Raw genomic sequence first — 24,295 nt, 5'->3', positions numbered from 1 at the left:
CTAGTTTATAAAAAGATAGACTCTTATTTCTTCCTGTGGAAATTATAATTATTTAGTCCAAATTTGAATTACTTTTACAACAGCAGTATCAGTATCATCAACAAAAATCTGGAAATTGATTTGGAAGATGGTTCAGCCGGCTGGTATATAAGGAAGTACCCCGTGTCTTCCAGTGTAGCTGTAAACACCTGTGCTCTAACCAAACCAAAGGAGTGGAGGGTAAAGGAACTAGAAAGCCTCCTTTTAATATATAATTCCCCTGTGGTTTTTCAGGCTAATCCAAATGATTACTGTTTCTTATTTCTAACATAAAATTTATGGTATGTTGGATTTGTATTTTTTATGACTTGTTCATATTTTATAATACTTTAAGATCCTCCTTATATGATATGCAGCTGGTGTATTTATGCCTATTTAAAAATCGTAAGTTTGTATTTTTAAATGGCTTTAGAGGCTTTAAAATTGTTTTATCTTTGTTTTTCTGGCACTGTTAAATCATTTCTGTGTTTTAGCCAATTAAAGGAATTTTTTCTGTGTGAAAATATTATCTATTAAAAATGATCCATTCTATAATGTAGTTTCCAGAAATATGTTATGTTGAAAGGCAGTTATATTTATAGGACATAAATTACAGAGTGATTAAAATAATTTATTGCCTTCCATAAGGCTTTCTCCCAGAGTTCCTTTAAATAGTAATCTCCACCAGTGCCTCTAAAATGTGTATAAAATACTTGTTAATATTTAATCATAACTTTTTATGAACAAATTATAAAACAAGGACCTCTTGCATTTGGAATTTTTTATGTAGCTGAGTTTTTGAAGTAAATAAAACACAATTGACTTTGACCAAGAAATAGTGACGCATATGTAGACTGTATATTACTACATTAGAAATTGGAGGGCAGCCCACTGGCTCCATCTCTCAGCCCTGTCTTCCCAGGGGACTATGGATGCTGTTAGATCACATCATCTTGTTTGCCTTTGCTGAAACTGGCAACTCAAAGTTCAATGTCTCCACCTGAAGTTGGGGTACATCCCAGTGTTCCGATTGCTCTGAACCTGAGACGTTTTGGCTCTCCCTCCTTGAGCATCTTGTCTGCTCTTCGAGCTCTGGAGCCTGTTTCCCCACATGGTTGCTTCTGAGTTCCTATGTATTTTAAGATCTTTTTCTAGTTCCCAGGGATTTTGCTTTGATTTCTGCAACCATGATTTAAGCTATTACTGTCAGCCCTCATTTATAATCTTGTACGAGAAATGTGTTCTGAACTCCATTGACGACATAATTCTTTTGTAATTGGGTCTTAAGCTGAAGACTCTCTATTTTTTCCATGTCATTTATACTGTAGGTCTTTAAGAATAGGATGTTATATGCAAAGATGCTTAGTCTTGCTACTAATGAAAGAAGCAAAAAATTAAAACAGTAAGAACATTTTTCATCGTAGCATATTTGCAGAGATTAAAAAATGATTACCCATTGTACACCGGAATATGGATGTGGCAGACCCAGATGTTGTCAGTGGGTTGTGACTTTGTTCTCTATTGCATAGATAGTACTTTGAAATTTTGTATGCGAAACTAAAACAAAACTGTTTGAGCCAGCAAAGCCATTCTTAGAAATTTATCCTAAAAAACTACTCATGGTTTTTCCACAGGGATTGTCTACAAAGTGGTAATAATAGTAATAATATTAATAGTAATAGTAGAATAAGAAAGTTTAGTGAACAGTGTGCATACCTAAAAGAGGAAAGAGTGAATAAATAAAATGTGGTTTATTCATATAAAGAAATATTATGCAGCATTCAGTGTGTGGATAAATATTAATATGGAAAGACATTCATAACATATTAAGTAAAAATAAGTATATATGAAGAACATTTTTCTAAAGTGTATATTTGTATATATTTACATATGAAAAAGTCTGGAAGGAAATATATACGCCAAAATATTGATGTCAGTTTTCTCTAGAGGAGGAATGGTAGATAAGTGAAATTATTTTCTGTTTGCTTAGCTTCATTTTTCTAATTTGTCTTTAGTGAACATAGCATATATTATGTGTTTAATAAATGTGAATTATGAAAGGAAAAAGAAAGATACGTTACCTATTAGCTGTTATCCCAAAATTGCTAAAACAGTCTATTAGTGGTGTAGTGTAGTGGAAAAGTTCCAAGATTAGGAGACTGGAAACATAGGTTCTAGTCCAAACTATGTCACTAATTAGCTATGAGACTATCGCAAGTCTCTCTGGGCCTCATTTTTTGTATTTGTGAAGTAAATTGGTTGAACTAGATCTCTGGCTTATAAGCTCCTTAACAGACTGTTGGAGTTTCTGTAGAACTAGCAGAATGGAGCAGGTTTTCCTACAAACTCGCCCTGCCCCTCTCCCCCAAGCAGTGCAACTCTGTGTATTTGATACTCTGTATACCGAGCTTCTGTTTTAGGCTACCTTTCAACCAAAGGTAAGGGGAAGGGAGAAAGTACCCTATTTCTAAGAGTCAGTAATTCTAAGTACTTTTTATGCTGCTTCCTTTACGCCTCACACCATCTTTCTATTCATTGGGGTGCAAGTTCCTGGAGGGCAGATCTAACCTTATGTATCAGGATGCCCGTGCACTCCTGGAAATATCAGATTATGATGGGCTACATTCATTGAGAGCTAGTGAGAAATGAATGCTTCACATCTGATGTAATACTCTCTTCCTGACCTACCCTACCTCAGTTTGGACCGCAATGAATAGTTTGGGTCCCCAGTAATTGTGTAACTTTTGGCAAGTTACTTAACCCCTTTGAGACTCCGTGTTCTATTTTACGAAATATGATGAATGACCAAGTTGGATTATATTATCTCTGTTGCCTTCCAACTCCATCAAATTTTGTGAAATTATATAGTCTCCATAGTTCAGTCTAATGAAATTGAGTCAATTCTTTACATTTTTTGGCCAGTGTACTGTCATTGATAATCCTAAATTAACTTAGATTTGGAAAATGTATGTGGATGTACATCTAACAAGATGAGTCCTGACATTCTAGATCATTCTAGTGCTTCAAACAAATCACATAACATGGGTCTGACCTTCTATACCTATGTCTTCTCTAGCCTGCGTACATGCTCAGAATTACTTCTATCTGCTCACAGGGGACTGCATTATTCATTGGTAGCTAAAATGATCTGAAATTGAAGCTTAAACTAGAGATTTCTGTCTGCGTAAAGGGTAGGGTTTATAATTGTTTTTAACCTAAAAATAAATCTGGTCTCTGATTCAGAGTAAACAAGATTTTATTCATATCAGAAAATAAGTAGCTTCTGAAAATAACTCATGTTAATAAAGCTTCTTTATAAGAAAACATGTGTAAAAATAGACATCTATATTTGAGTTTATGTGTATTTTTCTATCTTTGTCTATTTGATAGAAATAAAGCTGTATACATTTACTGTCTCACTTGAGAAATACGGGGGGGAAAGTGAACAGGAGTGATTCCACAACAAGATTTTAAAGTAATCATTTTATATTATTTTTGTTTTATGTAAACTCTACTCATTTAATTCTTTCTGTCAGGTTTTTGTTGGGTACTGGTATAAGACATAGACCCCCTCCTCAGGAAGCTGCTCAGGATTAAGAAGACAAATGTGTAAACAAGTAATTACAGCATGGTAGGATACGTTCTACAGTAAGGATGCTCTGTGGGATAAAGGGCCTGGGAAACTGCTCCGAGTACTGGAGTACACTGGTTGGGGAGTTCTTTGGCACTGACGGGGAGTGGACCATTCAGCACAGATGGAGTTTTCAGAATATAACCTTGTAGCAAGGCATGTGCTACACAACATTGAAGGCTGGTGGGAGAAGTTATTAGTGCTTGCATGCACGTTCATTATACAAAATCTATGGTTTGTGTGGAAACAAGAGGACACTGGCCCTAGATTCCAAAGATTTTGTGTGTGTGTTTGTGTGTGTGCGCGTGCGCGTGCGCACGCGCGTGTGTGTAAAATAATTTTTACCAAAACTCCGACTTCTATATCTTACTTTTTTTCTTAACGTATTTTGGGCATGCCATTCATTTCCCACGCCATTAACAGTTTTTCACAATCATGACTTCAGTAGTTACATCATAATTGTATTTAATTGTTCCTTTCTGTCACTGTTGTTGGAAAGTTAGTTTCCAGTTTGAGTTAACAATACCTTGGAATGAACATCTTATTATTATATGAATCTTTACTGTCGTCTCCTATTATTTTGTTAGTGCTGAGGTTAAAAGGTTTGAAATTTAAGTCTCTTGATAAATATTGTCGAATAGGTTTACAGAAACGTTTCGCTCCCAGGCAGAAGGGTATGGGAATTTGCATTTGATTTCATCTTCTATAACACTGTAGGACCACGTTGTTGGGTTTTTGTTTTTGTTTTTGTAGGTAGGGAGGGGCAGAAGGAGAGGGAGAGACAGAATCTTAAGCACACTGCATACCTACCAGGGAGCCGGTTGTGGGGCTCGATCTCACTGCCCTGAGATCATGACCTGAGCTGAAATCAAGGGTCAGACCCTTAACCACCTGAGTCACCCAGGCACCCTGTTTTTAGTTTTTTGGATTTTTTTTACTGATCTATTTTAGTGTAGTATCTTTTTTTCCATGTCCTTATCTGGGTAGAGAGAATATTGTTAATAAGAGTCTTAACTAAACTTTAGATCAGTAAAGTAGTTCCCTTCAGAAATCCTTAGCAGAAAAGTGTTTTGGAAATTCAGGGTCTTTCCTTTATGATTTGAAAATCTCATGATAATGAGAATTTGGGAATTGACTAACTTCATGTTTAAGGAGACAATTCTAGCAATATAGTACTGTATTTGGAAAAGAGAGAAATTTGTTTCTTGCCCTAAATGATCAATTCTGTCATTGCATGTTTAATGATTAACAGATACTTTTTGGCAAGGTAGCGGCAAATGAGGAATGTAACTAAAATTATGTTCCTTGATTTTGGTAGATTTGTTTAAAAGGCAGTAGATTATAAATTCTTAGTAGAGCTCAGATAGGCTTTGATAGTATGGACAAAATGCTGGTTCTTGTATAAATTGTATTGAATGGTGAATATTTGCAGATTATAATACTCTTGCTTTGTTTTTGGGTGTGTACTAAATGTGATTGACCACTTATGTGTTCTTTTAACTATGCATTTAGTAAATGATTTATTTCTTTCCATTCTTTGGTTCTCTCCTCATTTGGAAGTTCCGTATTTATTAAAATGCAGGAAAGGGAAAAGCAATTAAGCAGAAATTTTAGTACTGGTTAATACAGTACTGTACATGGTTTGTTGGAAAAGTACCTGATTCTCTGCTCTTTTAGCTAAATAAAAATAAATAAGTTTATGTAAAGCAGATAGAAATAATTTTGGCATTTCAGTTGTGTATAAATCTATTTTTAGTAATGCTCAAAAAGTGTCCAGTAGTCAAACTGATAAATTTCTGTGAAGTATAATTTTTCCTGAGTAATTTAGTTTGGAATTTTGTTTTCTGTAAAATCTAAATTATCTAAGGCTTTATTAAAAAGAAAATGCTTGGGGCACCTGGGTGGCTCAATGTAGTTTGGTAAAGCCTCTGCCTTCAGCTCAGGTCATGATCCCAGGGTCCTGCGATCGAGCCCGGCATCAGGGTCTCTGCTCAACGGGGAGCCTGCTTCCCCCTCTCTCTGTCTCTGACTGCCTCTCTGCCCACTTGTGATCTGTCTGTCAAATAAATAAAATCTTTTAAAAAAAGAAAAGAAAAGAAAGAAAATACTTGGGGCTCCCAGGTGGCTCAGTGGGTTGAGCGTCTGCCTTTGGCTCAGGTCCTGATCCTGGGATCCTGGGATCCATCCCTGCATGGGGCTTCCTGTTCAGCAGGGAGCCTGCTTCTCCCTCTCCCCACTGCTGTTGCTCCCCCTGCGATTAAGCCTTCGACTCTTGATTTCAACTTAGGTGATGATCTCAGAGTCCTGAGATCAAGCCTGCATCACACTGTGCACTCAGTAGGGAGTCCGTTTGAGAGCCTCTCTCTTCTGCTGCCCCTCCCCCTGTTCTCTCTTGCTCTCAAAGAAATAATTTGTTTTTTTTAAAGGAAAAATGCTTAAAGTATATTGCAGGACATCCTTCTGTATGGATTTAAGTATGCCGTGTAACATAAGGAGATTTCATTAGATTAAATAAATACTTGAATTAGTTTAATATGTATTTAATTTTATTTGATATTAATAAATGGACTGATGAACTTTTTTTTTTAAGATTTTATTTATTTATTTGACAGAGATCACAAGTAGGCAGAGAGAGAGGAGGAAGCAGCCTCCCTGCTGAGCAGAGAGCCTGATGCGGTTCTTGATCCCAGGACCCCAGGATCGTGACCTGAGCTGAAGGCAGAGACTTTAACCCACTGAGCCACCCAGGCGCCCCAGACTGATGAACCTTTTAAAAAATGAAATATTATTTAGAAGTCCTGTATATTTTAGAAAGATTTAGCCAACATTCTTTCTCTGAAAAACTTAGTCCTAGTTAGGTAACTCAAAATTTTACGCTTAGAATATCTTAGAATCAGATTGGGTTATTTTACATTTTGGGATGGAGAGTTGTTTTTTATTTTTATTTATTTTATTAAAAAAAATTTTTTTTTTTTAATTTACTTGACAGTCAGAGATCACAAGTAGGTAGAGAGGCAGGCAGAGAGAGAGGAAGGAAAGCAGGCTCCCCGCCGAGCAGAGAGCCCAACGTGGGGCTTGATCCCAGAACCCTGGGATCATGACCTGAGCTGAAAGCAGAGGCTTTAACCCACTGAGCCACTCAGGCGCCCCCCCCCCTTTTTTTTTAATTTACTTGACAGAGATCACAAGTAGGCAGAGAGGCAGGCAGAGAGAGAGGAATAGAGAGCTGGTTTTTAGAGGAAAGATCTCTACAACTGGAGTTTTATGTTTTATGACTGTGGGAAAGTCACTTTACTTCTCTGAGCCTCATTTTTGATAAATGTAAATTTATGCTTCTCAGAGTTGTAGTAACAATTAAATATGGCAACACTGACAACACATGGGTGAGGCTCTGTAAAGGCTCACTGGATGCTATTTGAATTTTTAGCATCATTTATCCTCATATTTAACTGTAGTTAACACTTGAAGAATTTTTGGTATAATGATATATTTTTTTTCAAGATTTTATTTAAGGGAGAGAGAGAGAGATTGCACCCCCCAAGCAGAGGAAGGGGAGCAGGAGAGGGAGGGAGTCAAGCAGACTCCCCACTGAGCAGGGAACCCGATGGGACACGGGGCTCGATCCAGGACCCTGAGATCGTGACCTGAGCCGAATTGAGATGCTTAACCTCTTGAGTCACCCAGGGGCTCCAAAGATGTATCTTGAAGTAGAACTATTTCCACTCTTATAAGTGGAATTTAGGCTTTCATTTGTTTAGGAAACAACACTGCAGTGTGTGCTGTGTGTGCAAAATACTTCATAAAAACATTTTTCATTTGATTTCTTTTTCCACAAAACCAAAGCTGTAAATATTTTTTTAAATGAGAGATGAGTTTTAAAGATTTCCAAAGATAGCACTAGGGGAGTACAAGTGAAACTCTGAGGGAGAAATATTGAACAGAGTCTGTGTGTGTGTTCAAAGAGAGTCTCCTAAACCATATGTCCCTTCGGTGAAGTAGGATGGTAGGAGTAAACTATGATAGTGTCTGCTTATGGCCACCGTCCAGATCGGATTTCTGAATTACACATTGGAATTTACTATATTAACAAGCCATCTTCTGGCATTGAATTATAAAGGTAAATACCAGATAAATACCATAAAGAAACCATCTAAATGGTATGTAAACCTATGTAAATGCCTTAAAGAAAGCAGGTAAATCCTATGTAAATCCTTCAAAGAAACTATGGTATAAAGGACATCCTTCCAACGGGGAGATGTTCTTAGAGTTTTTTTTGTTTTTTTTTTTAAACCGTGACAGCAAAATAACTGGAAAAAGCCCTATTTCCATTTATAGGTTAATGGATAAATAAGATGTATTATATTCACAATGAAATTTTATACATCAGTGAAAATCAGTGAACCACATTAGAGATTGGGTAGCTGTTCATCAAACCTTTGTCTCCTCTTTCGGCCAATAGTTTATAGTCACATTCTCCAGTCTCCCTTAATTACTTTAATGAATATTTTAAATAACAGAATTAGAAAGTAATGTCAGAGACCGCTAAAAAGAAAAAAATGGACACAGTCATACCTGCTTCTGGAATCAGAGTAGTAAGGAGGAATTCTTTCAAATTATAAGGAAAGTTTTACAAATGTCAGATGACACATGAGAATTTTTATTCCAATTAATATTTCGAAGGTGATTTCTCTGTTTTAGCAAATGAACTCAGATTCTTACCCTGTTATGATGAAGACATTTTTTTTAATTAGTCACAAGGAGGGGGGATTAAATTTAAATTTAAATGTCCTCTAAACCCATCAGCACTGCTGATAAAACAACTCAGAGGATATGAAAAGGATATGAGGATATGAGTCTGAATGTATCATTGGTTTTAAAGAGAAATATACTCTGATTTTTAACATCTTTTCATTTTATGAGACTTATTGTTACCAGGTTATATAGATCATAAGCAAATTAGAAATAACTTTTCAAAGTTGTAATAGTAGTTTAAGCTATTAAAAATTTCTAGAAGTTTCCAATTTTTTATTTACTTCAGATTTTAAAATAACTATCTTTTTTTTTTTTTTTAAGATTTTATTTATTTATTTGTCAGAGAGAGTGAGCACAGGCAGACAGAGTGGCAGGCAGAGACAGAGGGAGAAGCAGGCTCCCTGCTAAGCAAGGAGCCCGACGTGGGACTCGATCCCAGGATGCTGGGATCATGACCTGAGCCGAAGGTGGCCGCTCAAGCAACTGAGCCACCCAGGTGTCCCTAAAATAACTATCTTTTATGAAGTTGTAAAATTGAGGAATTAAGAATTTGTGTCTTTGAAATGTTGGGATCTGAAAATCAGAGAGAAAGAGACAGAAGTGAGAAAAGTGCATTTAGGTAAAAAATCACATTAAAAACCATAACTCTGAATAGAAAAGGAAATCACATTAAAAAAAATACTAGCTGTTTCAAAATAATCATAAATGAAACCATTTAGAAAGGACCCCAATCGGGGCACCTGGGTAGCTCAGTGGGTTAAAGCCTCTGCCTTTGGCTCAGGTCATGATCCCAGGGTCCTGGGATTGAGCCCCGTATCGGGCTCTCTGCTCCACAGGGAGCCTGCTTCCTTCTCTTTCTCTCTGCCTGCCTCTCTGCCTACTTGTGATCTCTGTCCGTCAAATAAATAAATAAAATCTTTAAAAAAAAAAAGAAAGAAAGGACCCCTATCCAACAGTCACCCTAGATAGAAGATACTATTGGAATGTCCAAGTAAATAATAAACTTAAAAAATAGTTATATTTTAAAAATGAGGACCAAGTGTTTAATTTGAAATATTTTAGACTAAAGTCATCTAGATTTTTCAGTTTCTTTGGTCATCATCTTTTATCTCTGAAATATTAAAATATTTACTGAAAGTTAGAATTAATTCTAAGGAAACCACATCTGGATACATCTAATAATATTCAACATCAGAATAGTTCCAACTGTTATCCTGGGTTGGCAAAAACACAAACAACAAAACAACTGTAGGAGAACTCTTTAAACAGAAGCTGCAAGTAAAGGGTTGCCAAGCATACTTAGCATATAATAAAACTATTCAAGAGTCTTTTTAGCTCAGTTGAAATTTAAACAACAACCAAAAAAACCCTAAAAGCTAAAAGCATTATATTTCCACATAGGTTGAAAAATTTTGCCCGATATGTGAGGAATAATTCGTTACAAGATTAACTCTGTGGTATTAGGACTATAGAGGAAACACTTTTAAATAAGCAATATCTAGGGGTGCCCGAGTGGCTCACTCAGTTAAGCGGGCTACTCGGTCTGGGCTTAGCTCAGGGTCATGACATTGAGCCCTCAGTTGGGCTCTGTGCTGGGCATGGAGCCTGCTTGTGATACTCTGTCTCTCTCTGTCCCTTCCCCTCCGGTTCTCTCTCGTTCAAACAAACAAACTCATTGATTAATAAGCAATATCTAATATCTCAGTGATCCATGTGGCTTCCTTTCTTCTCATGCCATAGAGCAGAGAAAGTAGGCTAATTCTGTCACCCCCTAGCCATTTATTTTTGACAAATCCCTCAACCACTGTGAACGTATTTCTCCATCAGACTTGCTATGATACATGTAAAAATCTAGTAGAAAGTTAAATGGATAGTTAAGATTCGGTTTGTCCTTTCAGACAAAACTGTTTTATATGCTATTCTCTTAGTATCTGAAAAGTGGTTTCCTTGTACATTTTTGAAATAAGCCATTACTTACTGGCAATCTCTGCGGGGTTTTTTTTTTTTTTTTTTTTAAACAGTTATCTAGTGCTTAGTATGTGTGATATCTTGTTTTAAACACTTTATAAACTTTAACTCATTTAATCTCATCAGAAGCATGTGAAGCACTGTTACTATCATCCTGTAGTAAAGACGAGACCCCGAGGCACGGCTATGGCGGGGATCTTGTCCAGCCTCCACAGCTGGAGAATCAAGGACTCAGGGAGTCTGGCTCCTGGGTCCGGGCTCGTCCCCCTGCACACGCCATCTCCCTGAGCAATGAAAGAAAAAATTATCAAGCCAGATGACAGCCGTAGCTATGATAACACTTCAAATATGTAGAAGGAAAAAAAAAAAAATCTAAGGACCAGACATTCCAATCTTATGTTTCCTCAGCAAGTGACATCTTAAAAAGGCATTACTTCAGTTTTTAAAAGTCTGGCCCTAAAATATAAGGAGGAAAATCTTACTTTAAACAACAGGTGCTACTAACACTGTCAGTGGTAAGATGAAGAGAAACATTTTCAAAGAAGTAGGAATAGGGCTCATAATCTTAGGTAGAGTCAGTATTAGGATCTTTTACGGCGAGCACAGAACGGATGCTTCTGTGTACTTTATCATGAGTGATACCTGCCGTATACTGGGGAGTTCTCCATTCTTCAAGTACAAGTACTTACAACAGATAGCTGAGGGGTTATGTGTTTATTGTGTGTACATTCCTTCAAAACTCTCATGTTTACTTTCATGACAGCCCAGGATAACGCTTAGACTTTATACTTTTTACCTGAGCTTTTAAAAAATGCCTTTATTGAAGTATAATTTACATTATACTATACTATGCTATAGTATAGTATAGAATTTTATAGAATACTATAAAATTCGCCTACTACTGGAAGTGTACCTTGCAATTGTACTGAACTTATACAGCTGTGAAACCGTGATCACCGTCTACTTTTAGAACATTTACGTGATCCAAAGTTCCCTCATGCCTGTTTGCACGCTCTTCTGTGAGGTTTTAATTTCCTTTATTGTTACATGATTGTTTTCCCTTACACCTTCCTTTTCAGTCCTTTAGGTTGCTTTGTCTAATTCTTACATCTGGGTAGTTCTTGGCCTTTATTTTGGCTTCTTTTAACCTTGAGTTATTATTTATTCAATCAAGTGACCTTGTTATGAAGTCTTTTAAGGGGATCAAATGACAGTTCTTCATCAACAGGAATTTAACTGCTATTGTTCTAGGCGCTTTTTTCCTTTTTGCACCTGATGCTGTGGTACAGGACTTGGTGCTCACGGTGGGGAGGTGAGACGTGTGGGGAGGGGCGGGGTTAGGGGTCTTCTTAGTGGAGGGATCTGTGACTGCTCTGTCCTTCCCTGTGTGCCTGTGGTTTGCCCTTCGTATAAAATGCAACAGATCAAACGGCTCTGTGGGTAAGGAGAAGAAAGAGTCAAGAAGGCACATATGTGTATTTCTTTTCATCTTCGCTTTCTATGTGGAAAGCAGTATAATCCTCCCTTCTGTCCTATAGGGAAAATAGAGGAAGCTGGAGAGGACTCCGTGTAATGTTCTGGGAAGAAAGAATAATAGAGCAACAGAGCTGTGTTGCATTCAGAAATCTTAAAAAGTTTATAGGGATCAAAAAAGGAATTGCCTATTCTTCTTCATCCCATCCTCGCCATTTTTGTGAAGAACTCGATAGAACGAGACCTAGCAGGCTTAGTTCAGAACTTGAAGCATGAAATCCTAATACGGATGGTTCTCTCTATATTCAAAGGAAGAGAGAAGAAAACTTGAATACATTTGGGAGCTGTGGGGCCAAGTCCTAATAATGCACTCAGTAGAAAATTAATACATGTACAGTTTTTAAAGTGCTCAATTCAGAGTCCTGCAGGAAAATGAAATTTTAAAATATAATAAATTAGATCGAAGAGCTTTTGGGGAGAAGGATCTGTGCAGGCTACAGAATAAAAGAGATGGAAAATAAAATGAAATAGAGGAGATATGAGATATTCTAGCTTCAGATTCAGGAAACCATGATTTTATTTCTTGCCTGATATTAGGCAGCAGTAATCTCAGGTCAATCACTTAACTAATCTGGGCCTCAGTTTCCCCATGTGTAACATGAAAGGGTTTATTGATCTTAAGCCTTAAAGAGTCTTTTGTGCTTTACAATTACATAATGAGACAGCAACACATGAAAAGTTGATTATTATCCATTAGGGAAATGCAAATTATAATCACAGTACCTGTCACTGCACACCTGTAACAATGGCTAAGATAAAAATAATGATGGTACCAATGCTGTCAAGAAAAGCAAAGCAACTAGATCTCTCATACTTCCTGGGACTGTAAAAATCTATATTCAATCTGGAAAACAGTTTGGCAGTTTCTTATAAAGATGTCGGTACCTGTGACCCAGCCATTGAATATTTATTCTGGAGAGACGGAAATTATGTTCACACAAAACCTGCCTATGAAGGCTCATAACCTGTTTATTCCTAGTAGCCCCAAACTGGAAACAAGGAGATGTCCTTTACACAGACTGCCGTCCATCCAGAGCTTGGAGTACAGTTCGGCCACAAAAGGGGCGAGGTGTTGACCCAGGCAGCAGCTTGGCTGAATCTCAAGAGAATTTGCCGAGTGGAAGGAGGCATTCCCAAAAGTGTACTGACTGTGTTATTCCACGTGTATGACATCCTTGAAATGGCAAAATGATAGAAATACGGGACAGAGTAGTGGTGGCCTAGAGTCGGAGACTGGGTGAGGGCTGAAGGGAGAGGGTGGATTTGATTATGAATGAGTCACAGAAGAGATTCTGTGGTGACAGAGCTCTGCTGTCCCTTGACCAGTGGTGGATACACAAGCTTACACAAGTGACAAAACTGCAGCGTAGAACTGAACATAAGCAGGATATGAGTGACTCTGCTGGGGATGAGATGACTGCATGGTATCCATGTCATTATGCTGTTGTGATCCCTACTGGAGTTTTCCAGGATGTTACTGTTGAGGGAAATTGTATAAAGATCAAGGAGAACCCTCTGTGTTAATTTCTTACCAATACATCTGAATCTGTAATTATCTCAAAATAAGAAGCTTAATTTAGAAAACAGATTATGTATATTTTATTTACCCTCATATCCTCACTGGGTGGAATAGCATTGGATATATATAGTAGGTGCTCAATATTCACTTACTGAATAAATTGGGGGGTGGCTTGTGTGCATGTGTAAAAGGATTCTCTCATTTGATTCACAAAAGGAGGGTCCAGTCACCACTCTAAATCTTAGCTATTTGAATAATTCAGCCCAGAATAATAACCTTTATCCTGCAGATTTCACCTGATCATATGATCACGTTGAGACTCAGTTTGACTCTCCCATGTTGATGTTTGCTGTTACTTCCTTTTTCTAGCAAAATCCCTAACTCCTAGAAGGAAGGATAAACTAAACTGCATTTATGATAAATTAGCTTCAGATGCACAGTCTTCATAGGTGGCTTCAGTCTTGATTATGGTGCTGTGTAAGTCTTGAGGTCTTGTACTCCAGGTACACCAGTTTTGTTCTTTTTCTAATTTGTTTTGGCTGTTTGGAATCTTTTCATTTTAAAGTAAATTTTAGGAACAGCTTGCTAACATCCAAACAAAAGTCTCCTGGGATTTTGACTGGGATTTCATTGAATTTCTAGATCAGTTTGGGGAGAGTTGACATTATAGCAGTACTGAGTCTCCTGAATCATGAACATGGTATATCTTCCCATTTATTTAGATATTCCTTTAATCTCTCAGCAGTGTTTTGTAGTTTAATAGGCTTTGCAGATCTTTTGTCAAATTTATCCTTATTATTTCATATTTTGAATGGTAGTTTAAAATTTTTTAGGTACCATTTGCTTACTGTTAGTATGTAGAAATACAGTTGATTTTTGTATGTTGTATACTACTTTCTTTACATTCCATTGAGTAGAACTTGGTCCCTACTGCCCTCACTGCAAGTGTGGTTGGAGAATGTTAATGTCTAGCTATCTTTCCAGAAAGAAAAGAAAATGAAACTAATAGGTCACTAGTAACAGTCCAGATACTGACTATGTGATGAAAATATTCAGGATTTAGAAGTCTCTTGGACTTACTTTCTTCTTAGTATAATTTTTAAATTTAACACCTTCATAAGAAGCAAGTCATTGTGAAGGAATAGATAGGTTCACTAGTGAAACATAAAAAATAAAATCAATTTAAGCAATTCAAGTTATCTGCTGTTTGATAAAAGTGACATTTCAAAACTGCTAAGATGAACTTGGAATTGTAATTTAATACAAAATCTTAGTAGCAATGCAGACGTAAGAGATACCTATTAGATTGGAAGTTAGGGGTCGCCTGTATATAAATGGAGTTTAAAGCATGAGACTGGATGAAATCACCAAAAGACAGAATAGAGCTGGAAAAGTCCATGGACCAAGCCCTGGGTATTCCCAAGTTCATAAGTTTAGCAGATGATGTAGTAACAAGGAAGGCAGAAGAAACAGACCATGAATTAGGAATAAAATCAGTATGGAAAGTCAAGTGGAGAAAAATTTTCAAAAAAGGCAGCGCAATCCTTGAACCAGTCGATATGTCACACGAGACAAGAACTGAACATCGGTTGCTCAATTTAGCAGTGTAGAAACCATTGTTGACCTTGACCAGGACAGCAGTAACGGGGAATTGTGGAGACAAAACTTGATTCAGGGGGACCCAGAGGAAATGCAAGGAGAAAAATGGAGAGAGATACCATCGTCAACTTTAGAGGAATTTTGGTCTAAAGAATCAGCAGACAAACAAGGTGGTAACTGGAGAGGGCTCTGTGGTTCCCCAATTTTGTTGTTGTTGTTGTTTTAAAATTAAAGAATTTATGAAATGTGTGTGTTCTGATAGGGCTATAGTAGAGAAAATAGATGATATGAAAGAGAGGGGAGAATTGTGGGAACCACGTCTTTGACTATTAAGAGGGATCTAGTATACAGGTCGGGGCCCTAGAAGAATGGTCCATCGGAGCAGGATTGTATGGGAAGGAAGGGAGGAAAACTTGGCTCCCACTGCAGGTGGTAAGTGGTAGATGTGGCAAGTGATGAAGTTCTCATCTCATGCTTCGTGTTTTTTCAGTGTAGTTGCAAGCAGGGTCATTAGCTACAGGCGAGGCTGGAGGAGAAGGGATGGGATAGTCACGTAGCGTGAGTGGGCTGAGGAGAACGGTATTATTACTGACAGACAACACGGAAAGTCTCCCTTGAGGTTAGTGGTTATGAACTTAGAGTGAAAACAGCTTAGTTGTTTTGTTTTGTTTTTTTAATGCCAGTCTTGTTCGGCTGTCTAGGTACAGGTCCAGAGTAGGCAATGTTAATTATTTATCCAGCGTTAGGTTTTGTCAGGCGACTTTGAGGACGCACAAGAAAGGTAAAGGAGTGAATTGAACTAGCTTCGGAGAGAAGTGAGAACGTGGGCTGGTGAGGGACGGGGAGGAGGTAGGAGGGGCAGCCCCACCTAGCAGATTTAGAAGAGCTGAGGAATGAGAGGAAATGAAAAGTGGAATCTTTGACTTGACATTGCACAGGGTTTGCAGTTATAATCATGAAAACCAAGAGTGGAGGAGAGATCAAAATACTGGATGGCCAGGAGAGTGGAAGGATTATCTACGTGAATACTGGATTTGTGCTCAGAACTTGAAGGCCTTGTCTATTAGTTTCTAATCAACGTTTGTTTCTCTTGGACTCTGATAACAGTTTCAGTGTTCTGCCTTAGTAGTAAGAGTTACATATCTTTTCTTTCTTTCTTTCTTTCTTTTTTTTTAAAGATTTTATTTATTTATTTATTTGACAGAGAGAGATCACAAGTAGGCAGAGAGGCAGGCAGAGAGAGAGGAAGGGAAGCAGGCTCCCTGCTGAGCAGAGAGCCCGATGCGGCACTCGATCCCAGGACCCTGAGATCATGACCTGAGCCGAAGGCAGCGGCTTAACCCACTGAGCCACCCAGGCACCCAAGAGTTACATTATCTTTTCTTTCATAGTTTCCGTTTTGTGGTGTTAGCTTCATTCCTTCTATTGCATTTTAAATTTAAGCCATTATATTTCTAATTTCCAAGAGCTCCTTCTTGCTTCTGATTAACTCTCATAGCATCCCTTTCTAGAAAAAAATTCTGTTTTTGATGCTTTCCATGATTTGTTATAATACGAAGAACCTGATTCCCTTTTCTCCCTTAGGTTTGTGTCTGTGCTCAGGTGATTATATGTTTACGTACGATTTTTTTTCCTAAGTGAGTAAGTGTATTGAGTTATCAAGTTAACTTTTAAATATCTTCTTATTTTAGGTATCAAAAACTAAAGATGGAAAAGAACAAAGTGAAACTGTATCACCGTCCGAAGATGAAACATTCTCCTGGCCAGGTCCCAAAACAGTTATGTTGAAAAGAACATCTCAAGGCTTTGGTTTTACATTAAGGCATTTTATTGTGTATCCCCCAGAGTCTGCAATTCAATTTTCATATAAGGTAAGAGAAATCATTCTACAAAATAATATCTATTTTCAAGTTACTGAAAAAACTCCACAAAATAATTCCTGCCTTCTTCTTGTCTTCCTCTCAACCTCCCCTCTTACCTTGTGTGTGAAAGCGCTGTCCTTCTGGCAAAGGGCACTTAGTGAGATTGTTACTGGCACACTTTGGGGAGGGTGGTTTGAATTGAGTTGAACCTTGCTGTGATGTCACTAACGTTTATAATTAAGTATTCATATATGGCTGTATTTTTTTATATTGTAGGATGAAGAAAATGGCAACAGAGGAGGTATGCTATAAAAGTTTTAATTTTTCTCTGAATGTTTATCTACATATTTTTCTGCTCTTGAAGTAATATTAAATGAACTGATACTGTTTTTGGAGTCCAACTGTATAACTCTTAGATGTGAGAGTCATGGAAATCAAATAATTTTACTGTCAACTGCAGAGTTTTATGGATGCATTGTCTCATCATGATTTGAACATGTGATGACTTTATTGTTAATTATATATTAGTGTTTATGTGGAGGAACAGAAGTGATTATGAGGAAACTAATCTGATATTTTTATTTAATTAGTAATCATATAAATTTAATAATTCTTTTAGGTAAGAAATGCTGTCTGTTTTATCTAGTAGATTTATTGACTCAAATACTGAAAGGTAGAGTGTTTTAGGTCTTCTTGTAGTTAATCTTCCTCCTGACTTAAGCATTATATTTAATGAGTTTAAAAGGAGAATCAGGCTGGGGATAGGGATTTTTTTAATAACATCCACATATTTTTGTTTTAATTTTATATGAATTCTAATAAGCTAAAATCTGTATACAATAAAATGCACCCATTTTAAAAACTTTTATTTCTAGATAATTTGAGTCTTGAAGAAAAAAAAAGTTGCCAGAATAGCACAGTTTACATATATCCTTCATTTGACTTCCCCTAATGTTCAACAACTTATATAATCATGGCACAGTGAACAAAAGTAAATACTAGCATTGGTATGATACTGCTATCTAAACTACAGACTTTACTTGGGTTTTACCAGTCTTTCTCCTCGGGTCCTTTCTTTGTTACAGGATTCCACTTTGCATTCAGTTGTTCCGTGGGGACACGTGGCAATATCTGTAGCCATTTTTGACTGTCGCCATTTTGACTGACTGTGGGGGTGGGGCTTCTGGCGTGTAGGTAGAGGCCACGCGCACAACATCCTATCCTACACAAGGCAAGCTATATTCACCATCTGGTTGAAGACTTAATCCATGCCAGGCATCATAGTATATGTTCTTATCCTATTTCGTACTCATAATAATGCAGAGAGGTGTGAGCCAGTATTCCCATTTTGTAGATGAGGAAACCTAGGCTGAGAAAGATGTGAAATGACCTTCCCAAGATCATACCACTAAAGAACCGAGCTGAACTTCTAGAGCAGGTGTCTAACTCAGAAGTTCATCTGCACTGAACTCTGCCATCTTTCTTCTCTTTACTTAACTTTCCTTCATTTGTTTTTGTTTAAAAGTAAAACTTTCTTTGGGGGCGCCAGGGTGGCTTAGTCCGTTAAGCATCAGACTCTTGGTTTTGGCTCAAGACATGATCTCTGGGTTGCCGGGCTCTACACTCAGCAGGGAGTCTGCTTGAGGATTCTCTCTCTCCCTCCCCTGCTCACACACACATGCGCTTTCTTTCTCAAATAAATAAATCTTTAAAATAAATAATGCTGTCTTTTAAAAAATAGTTTGACTTACGTAAAGTTAGGAATCAGTGGATGAAATAGGGTATATTTAGTATGTTATGAAATTCTGTGATATTTCTCTGCCTTGAGAAAATTAAAAACAAAGAAGTTTAGGGGCCACTGGGTGGCTTAGTCATTAAGCATCCACCTTTGGCTCAGGTCATGATCCCAGAGTCCTGGTATCAAGCCCCGCATCAGGCTCCCTGCTCAGTGGGGCTGAAATAAATAAACAAAATCTTAAAAAACAAAAACAAAGGGCGCCTGGGTGGCTCAGTGGTTAAGCCGCTGCCTTCGGCTCAGGTCATGATCTCAGGGTCCTGGGATCGAGTCCCGCATCGGGCTCTCTGCTCAGCAGGGAGCCTGCTTCCTCCTCTCTCTCTCTCTGCCTGCCTCTCTGCCTACTTGTGATTTCTCTCTGTCAAATAAATAAATAAAAATCTTAAAAAAAAAAAAACCAAAAAACAAAAAACAAATTTGTCCCATATTTGTGGATACCTAAAGACAAAGAATTCATATAAAAGTCAGAGATATTCCAAGTTTAGAAGCCCTGAACACCTTATGGGAACAGTCAGCACTTACTACTCAATTCTGAATGCCTGGCTAGCAGTGGACTCAGAACGTTCATTGAGTTAAGGAGTGCCTAGTGCTCTGCTCCTTTGCCTCCCAGGAACAAGGTTTGCTCCTGTCATCCCATTGGTAGTGGTTCACGGGCTAGTCCTCTGAGGCCTACTTCACTAAACTACAGCACTCATAATACCTTTTCAACTCAACCATCAATCAACCATGAGAATATATTTTATGTGAAAATTTTTCTTTATAGATCATTTGTTTGAGAATGCAACCAATTTAGAGGCAAACTATATTTAGTTTATTATTCTAATTCAACTGAACATTATGATTTTTATTTTACAGTTTTATATTCTTTTAAAACTTATTTTCAAGCATAGTGAGATTACAAAATCCTTTTATGTAAATTTTGTTTTAATGAAATGGAATCCCAGCCTCCAGTGTAAAGCCTAGAATCACTGGAGAGGAAGTAATTGCCAGACATTTATTCAAACTCCTAAGAGATCCTGTTACAATGCCAAAATTCTGTGAAACAGCTGAAACGTTTTGTTTTAGTGTTCTTTCCTTTTGGCAATTTAGTGGACTCTCTTTTGCCACTTAATTTTCTGATTATTCTCCTTACCCAACTTTCCCATTCTGTTATGTTTCTTATATACTATATATGTGTACTGTCTTGTGTTTTAAAATTATTTTTTCTTATTGATTAGTTTTTGGTATTATGATGCAAATAATATTTACAAGAAAAAGGCCATCAAAGTAGAAAAATATTTTTTGGTGATAATAGTTGCTTGTAGATAATTGCTGTCTTGCTGCTGTCCTGTTATCCCTTAAGTCGCTGGAGAAGATATTCATAAATAATCAAAATAAGAATAAGTAAAAGTTTATAATTACTATTATTTCTTTTCTATTTACTCTGTGAGTAAAAATTCTGTCTCAGTTTAATTATAAGGACATTTCCAATGTTTCAAAAATGTGTTTATCATTTTGCTAGGTATTTAAGTAACTGTTGGATTTCTACTTTGGGATTAAAATCTATATTTAAGCATTAATAGTAGAAAAAAAGTAACTGGGGATATTATAAATTTTCTCTGTAGTAAAAATTTGTGTTTTGTGATCACAGTTGTTTCTGACTAGACAGCTTTGTAGCCTATGTTTGGGTTTTTTAACCAAGGCTCTTTTAGTGGCAAGAAATAGAAACTTCCGGGGCAACTGAGTGGCTTAGTCGTTAAGCGCCTGTCTCTGGCTCAGGTCATGATCTCAAGGTCCTGGGATTGAGCCCCTGCCTGGCAGGAAGCCTGCTTCTCCCTCTCCGACTCCCCCTGCTTGTGTTCCCTCTCTCTCTGCCAAATAAATAAATAAAATCTTAAAAAAAAAAAAAAAAAAAAGAAAAGAAAAAGAAAAGAAATAGAAACTTCCACAAAGTACCTCAGGAAAGATGTGTTAATTCTAAAAAACCATCAGGGCATCTCCAAATTCAGTGTCAAGGGCAACAGGATATGTAGGGAGCCACAGGCACCAGAATTAGGACCTGGAAAGCTACTAAATGCAGAGAGTAACAACAAAAAAATCTTGGCTCTGATCTTCCAAAGACCCAGAGTCTGGTATTCACTGGAGGTTCTAAATGACTTTCATAGTTAACTTTGATTATACCTGGTTTTTTCATGAGCCGTCATCCGTGTAAGGTACAGCCCTGACTGTATGTTCTTCCTTCCTCTCTCATCGTCATACTTCCAAATCCCTGAGCGCAAAATCTGATTGGGCCATTTCATCATTTTATGCCAGTTGCACAGTACCCACTTTGCCTAGAGACCAAACAGTCTTCCATTTAATGAAGAAGTAAATTCTGGAAAGCTGAGAAAATTGGGTATATTTTATGCTACTAATTTCCATTAATAGGCTGGAAACCTATTCCCTCGGAGTAATAGAACACTAAAAAATGGACCTGAAAGTTTGTTGTAAGAGGAAATTCTTATTATGGGCAGGCCATGCTCTATAGTGTGGAGTAAGGCAATAGAAGCGTGTTTCATTATTTCTAAAGGTAGCAATACTAAATGAGTTCCATGGGTCTCTGCTGACATCGTAGAGCATTCACTAAACCCCTTGGGATCCATTTTTAACTATATTGACAGTTCCAATGATTTGAGTTTCTCTTGTAGGTAGGTAAATATACTAATTAGTTACATATTTTTATTCATTTTTAAGACCATTCAGTAGACTATCCACAAGTGTCTGACATTATCTTGAAGTTACTTTAGGAACTAGAGATGGTGATGATGTTGAAGAAGGAGGAGGAGGAGGAGGAGCCGGTGGTGGTAGTGGTGGTCATAGTGTGGTGGCAGTGGCCGCCCCTGACTTACAGTGTGTCTTGAAATTTTGCATGGACTAACTCATCAGCCTTCTGGAGTGCATAGTATCACCTCCAGTTTTTAGACGAGGAAATGGGGGCATGAAGTGGTCAAGTAACAAGCAAGGGTCAATATTGGACTTACGAACTGAAGCCATCTGGTTGTAGGGTTTCCTCCCAGTTTCTTCCATGACTTCTCAGAAAATTCTTTATTGTCATAATTCTTCCTTGGAAATGTGTGAGAAAGAGCGTTCTGTTCCCTTCAAAGGTAAAGAGTGTGAAAAGATTCTAATTCAACTTTAAGATACAGTTTTGGCTAACCTCGTATTAGCATTTCATAATTGTTCTTTAATTTTCTTCTTCGTCTTCCTAATCGAACATGTCCTGTTGGCTTAAGTCTGCTCAGCAGCAGGGATACCACACCATTTGCTTTAATATTTGCAATTGATTTCCATCTTCGATGTTTTCAGTAGTTTTGATACCTGTGCACTTTATGACTGATAGAGCTGTTCTTGATATTTTTCACTTATTTTTATGAAATGATAAGGGCACTCATAGGTATTTACTAAACATTACTGAAACATTTGCCTGCAAAAATGTTTATATAGGAGTATTCATAGCTGCTTTATTCATAATCAACAGGCAAACACTGGATTCAATCTAAGGACTCATCAACATATGAAGCGATAATGAAATTGTGCTATATCCATGCAGTGGGACACGCACAGCCTTGTGGCTCAATCTCCAAAACTATTTCTTATATTAGGTGAAATTTACAGAACATAAAATTCACCATTTTAAAGTGAACAGTTCAGTGGCATTTAGTACAGAATTAAAGGACCTGTCTGAGCATCTACCACCTCTTTGTAGTTCCAAAACATTTTATTGCCCCGGAAGGAAGCCTGTATCCATTAAGCTGTGATTCACTCTTCTCCCCTCCCCAGATCCCCTGATAATCACCGGTGTGTTTTCTGTCCCTTTGGACTCATCTGTTCTATAAATGTTTTATATAACATTTTCATATGGCTTCTTCATATAGCGTAATGTTTCTGAGTTTTGTCCATGTGAATGTTTCTGAGTTTTGTCCATGTGTGGCAAGTAGCAGTAATTCATTCCTGGCTGAATAACATTCCCTTGTACAGACCACAATATGTGTATCCATTCATCCATCGTTGGACGTTTGCACTATTTCCATCTTTTGGCTACTGTGACTAGTGCTGCTCCAAATCTGTGTGTATAAGTTTTTGTTTGAGTCCCTGCTTTCAGGTCTTTGGGGTATATACATCCGGGAGTGGGATTGCTGTGTTTTAATGGTCATTCTCTGTTTAACATTTGGGGAACTGCCAAACTGTCTAACACAGCAACTGCCCCATTTTTATGTCCCCACCAACAGTGTGTGAAGGTCCCAATTTCTCCACATCCTCATCAACGCCCGTTATTTTCCATTTTTGAATTATAGCCAACCTAGTGAGTGTGAAGTGGGATCTCATTGTGGTTTCCGTTGCATTTCCTTAATAACTAGTGATGGGGAGCATCTTTTCATGTGCTTGTTAGCCATTTGTGTCTCTTCTCTAGAGAGACGTCTCTATTCAAGTCCTTTGCTCATTTTTTTTTATTAGGTTGTTTGTCTTTCTGTTTTTGAGTTGTAAGTGTTCTATATATATTCTAGAGAGTAGATTATTATCAGATCTGTGATTTGCATACATTTTCCCTCATTCTGTAGATTTTTTCACTTTCTTGATAATGCCCTTTGATGCATAAAAGTTCTTAATTTTGATGAAATCTAATTTCTGTACTTTTGCTTTTGTTGCTCATGCTTTTTGCTGTCAAAAACATTTTGATGAGTGAAAGAAACCAAGCACAAAAGAGTACAGACTGTCTGATTCCATTTGTATGAGAGGAAAGATAAATCTAAACCAGTTCATTGGGAAGGCACATAAGGGAAGTCTCCAGCATGATGGAGATGTTCTTTATCTTGATTGTGGTGGTTACATAGGATCAAAACTTAGGAAGTGAGCACTTAAAATGGGTACATTTTATCATACATAGGTTGTACCTCTTTAAAGTTGACGTAAAACAATGGGAACGTACACAACTTTAGTTAGATTCCCCCCAGTATTTAGCTAATTCAACCGATGCAGCCAAGAGCATTCTTATGCATGTACTTTTGGGCACATATATGCTTTTTTCTAGCAGTCATGTCTATCCAGGAGTGACATGCTGTGTCATAGGTATTCATACAGTTACATTTAATAGATATTGCTAAGTCTTCTTTCAAAGTGATTGTACAAATTTATTTACTCAGCCATAGGGTGTGAGAGTCCCAGTTATGCCATATCCTCACTAATATTTAGCATTTGTCAGTCTTTTTAATTTTTGTCTTTCTAGTAGGTGTACAGTGATATGGAATGTGGGTTAATTTTAATTTTCCTGACTAATGGGGTTGATTACCTTTTATTTGAATTTGATTATTTAGGTATGAGTGCTCTTTATTTGGATATTAGGTATCAGTGCTCTTTTTAAAGAAAATTAACCTGTAAGAGTTCTTTTAATATTCTTGATGAGGATTTTATTAGTTTTATCTGTATCAGATATCAAATTGTGACTTGCCTTTTAATTTCTTATTAGTAATTTTGACAAAGAGAAGTTCCCAATTTTAATATAGTCTAAATTGTCAGTCTTTCCTTCTATGACCACTACTTGGAGTCCTGCTTAAGAATTTCTTCTATTGGGGCACATGAGTGGCTCAGTGGGTGAAAGCCTC

At 37.3% G+C, this 24,295-nt stretch overlaps 1 protein-coding gene across 1 annotated transcript in view; it reads left to right on the top strand.

Annotated features, from left to right (window-relative positions):
* The window catches only part of ARHGAP21 (Rho GTPase activating protein 21), a 136,273-nt gene that overhangs the window by 41,936 nt on the left and 70,042 nt on the right, over nt 1-24,295 (top strand). The window contains 2 exon segments of the mRNA XM_032349643.1: nt 16,712-16,891; nt 17,159-17,183. Coding sequence (XP_032205534.1) covers nt 16,712-16,891; nt 17,159-17,183 — 205 coding nt within the window.

The sequence above is a fragment of the Mustela erminea genome, chromosome 6, assembly GCF_009829155.1.
Source record: "Mustela erminea isolate mMusErm1 chromosome 6, mMusErm1.Pri, whole genome shotgun sequence".
Lineage (NCBI taxonomy): Eukaryota > Metazoa > Chordata > Mammalia > Carnivora > Mustelidae > Mustela > Mustela erminea.
The sequence above is the reverse complement of the archived record's forward strand: the minus strand, read 5'-3'. Positions and strand labels throughout refer to the sequence as shown.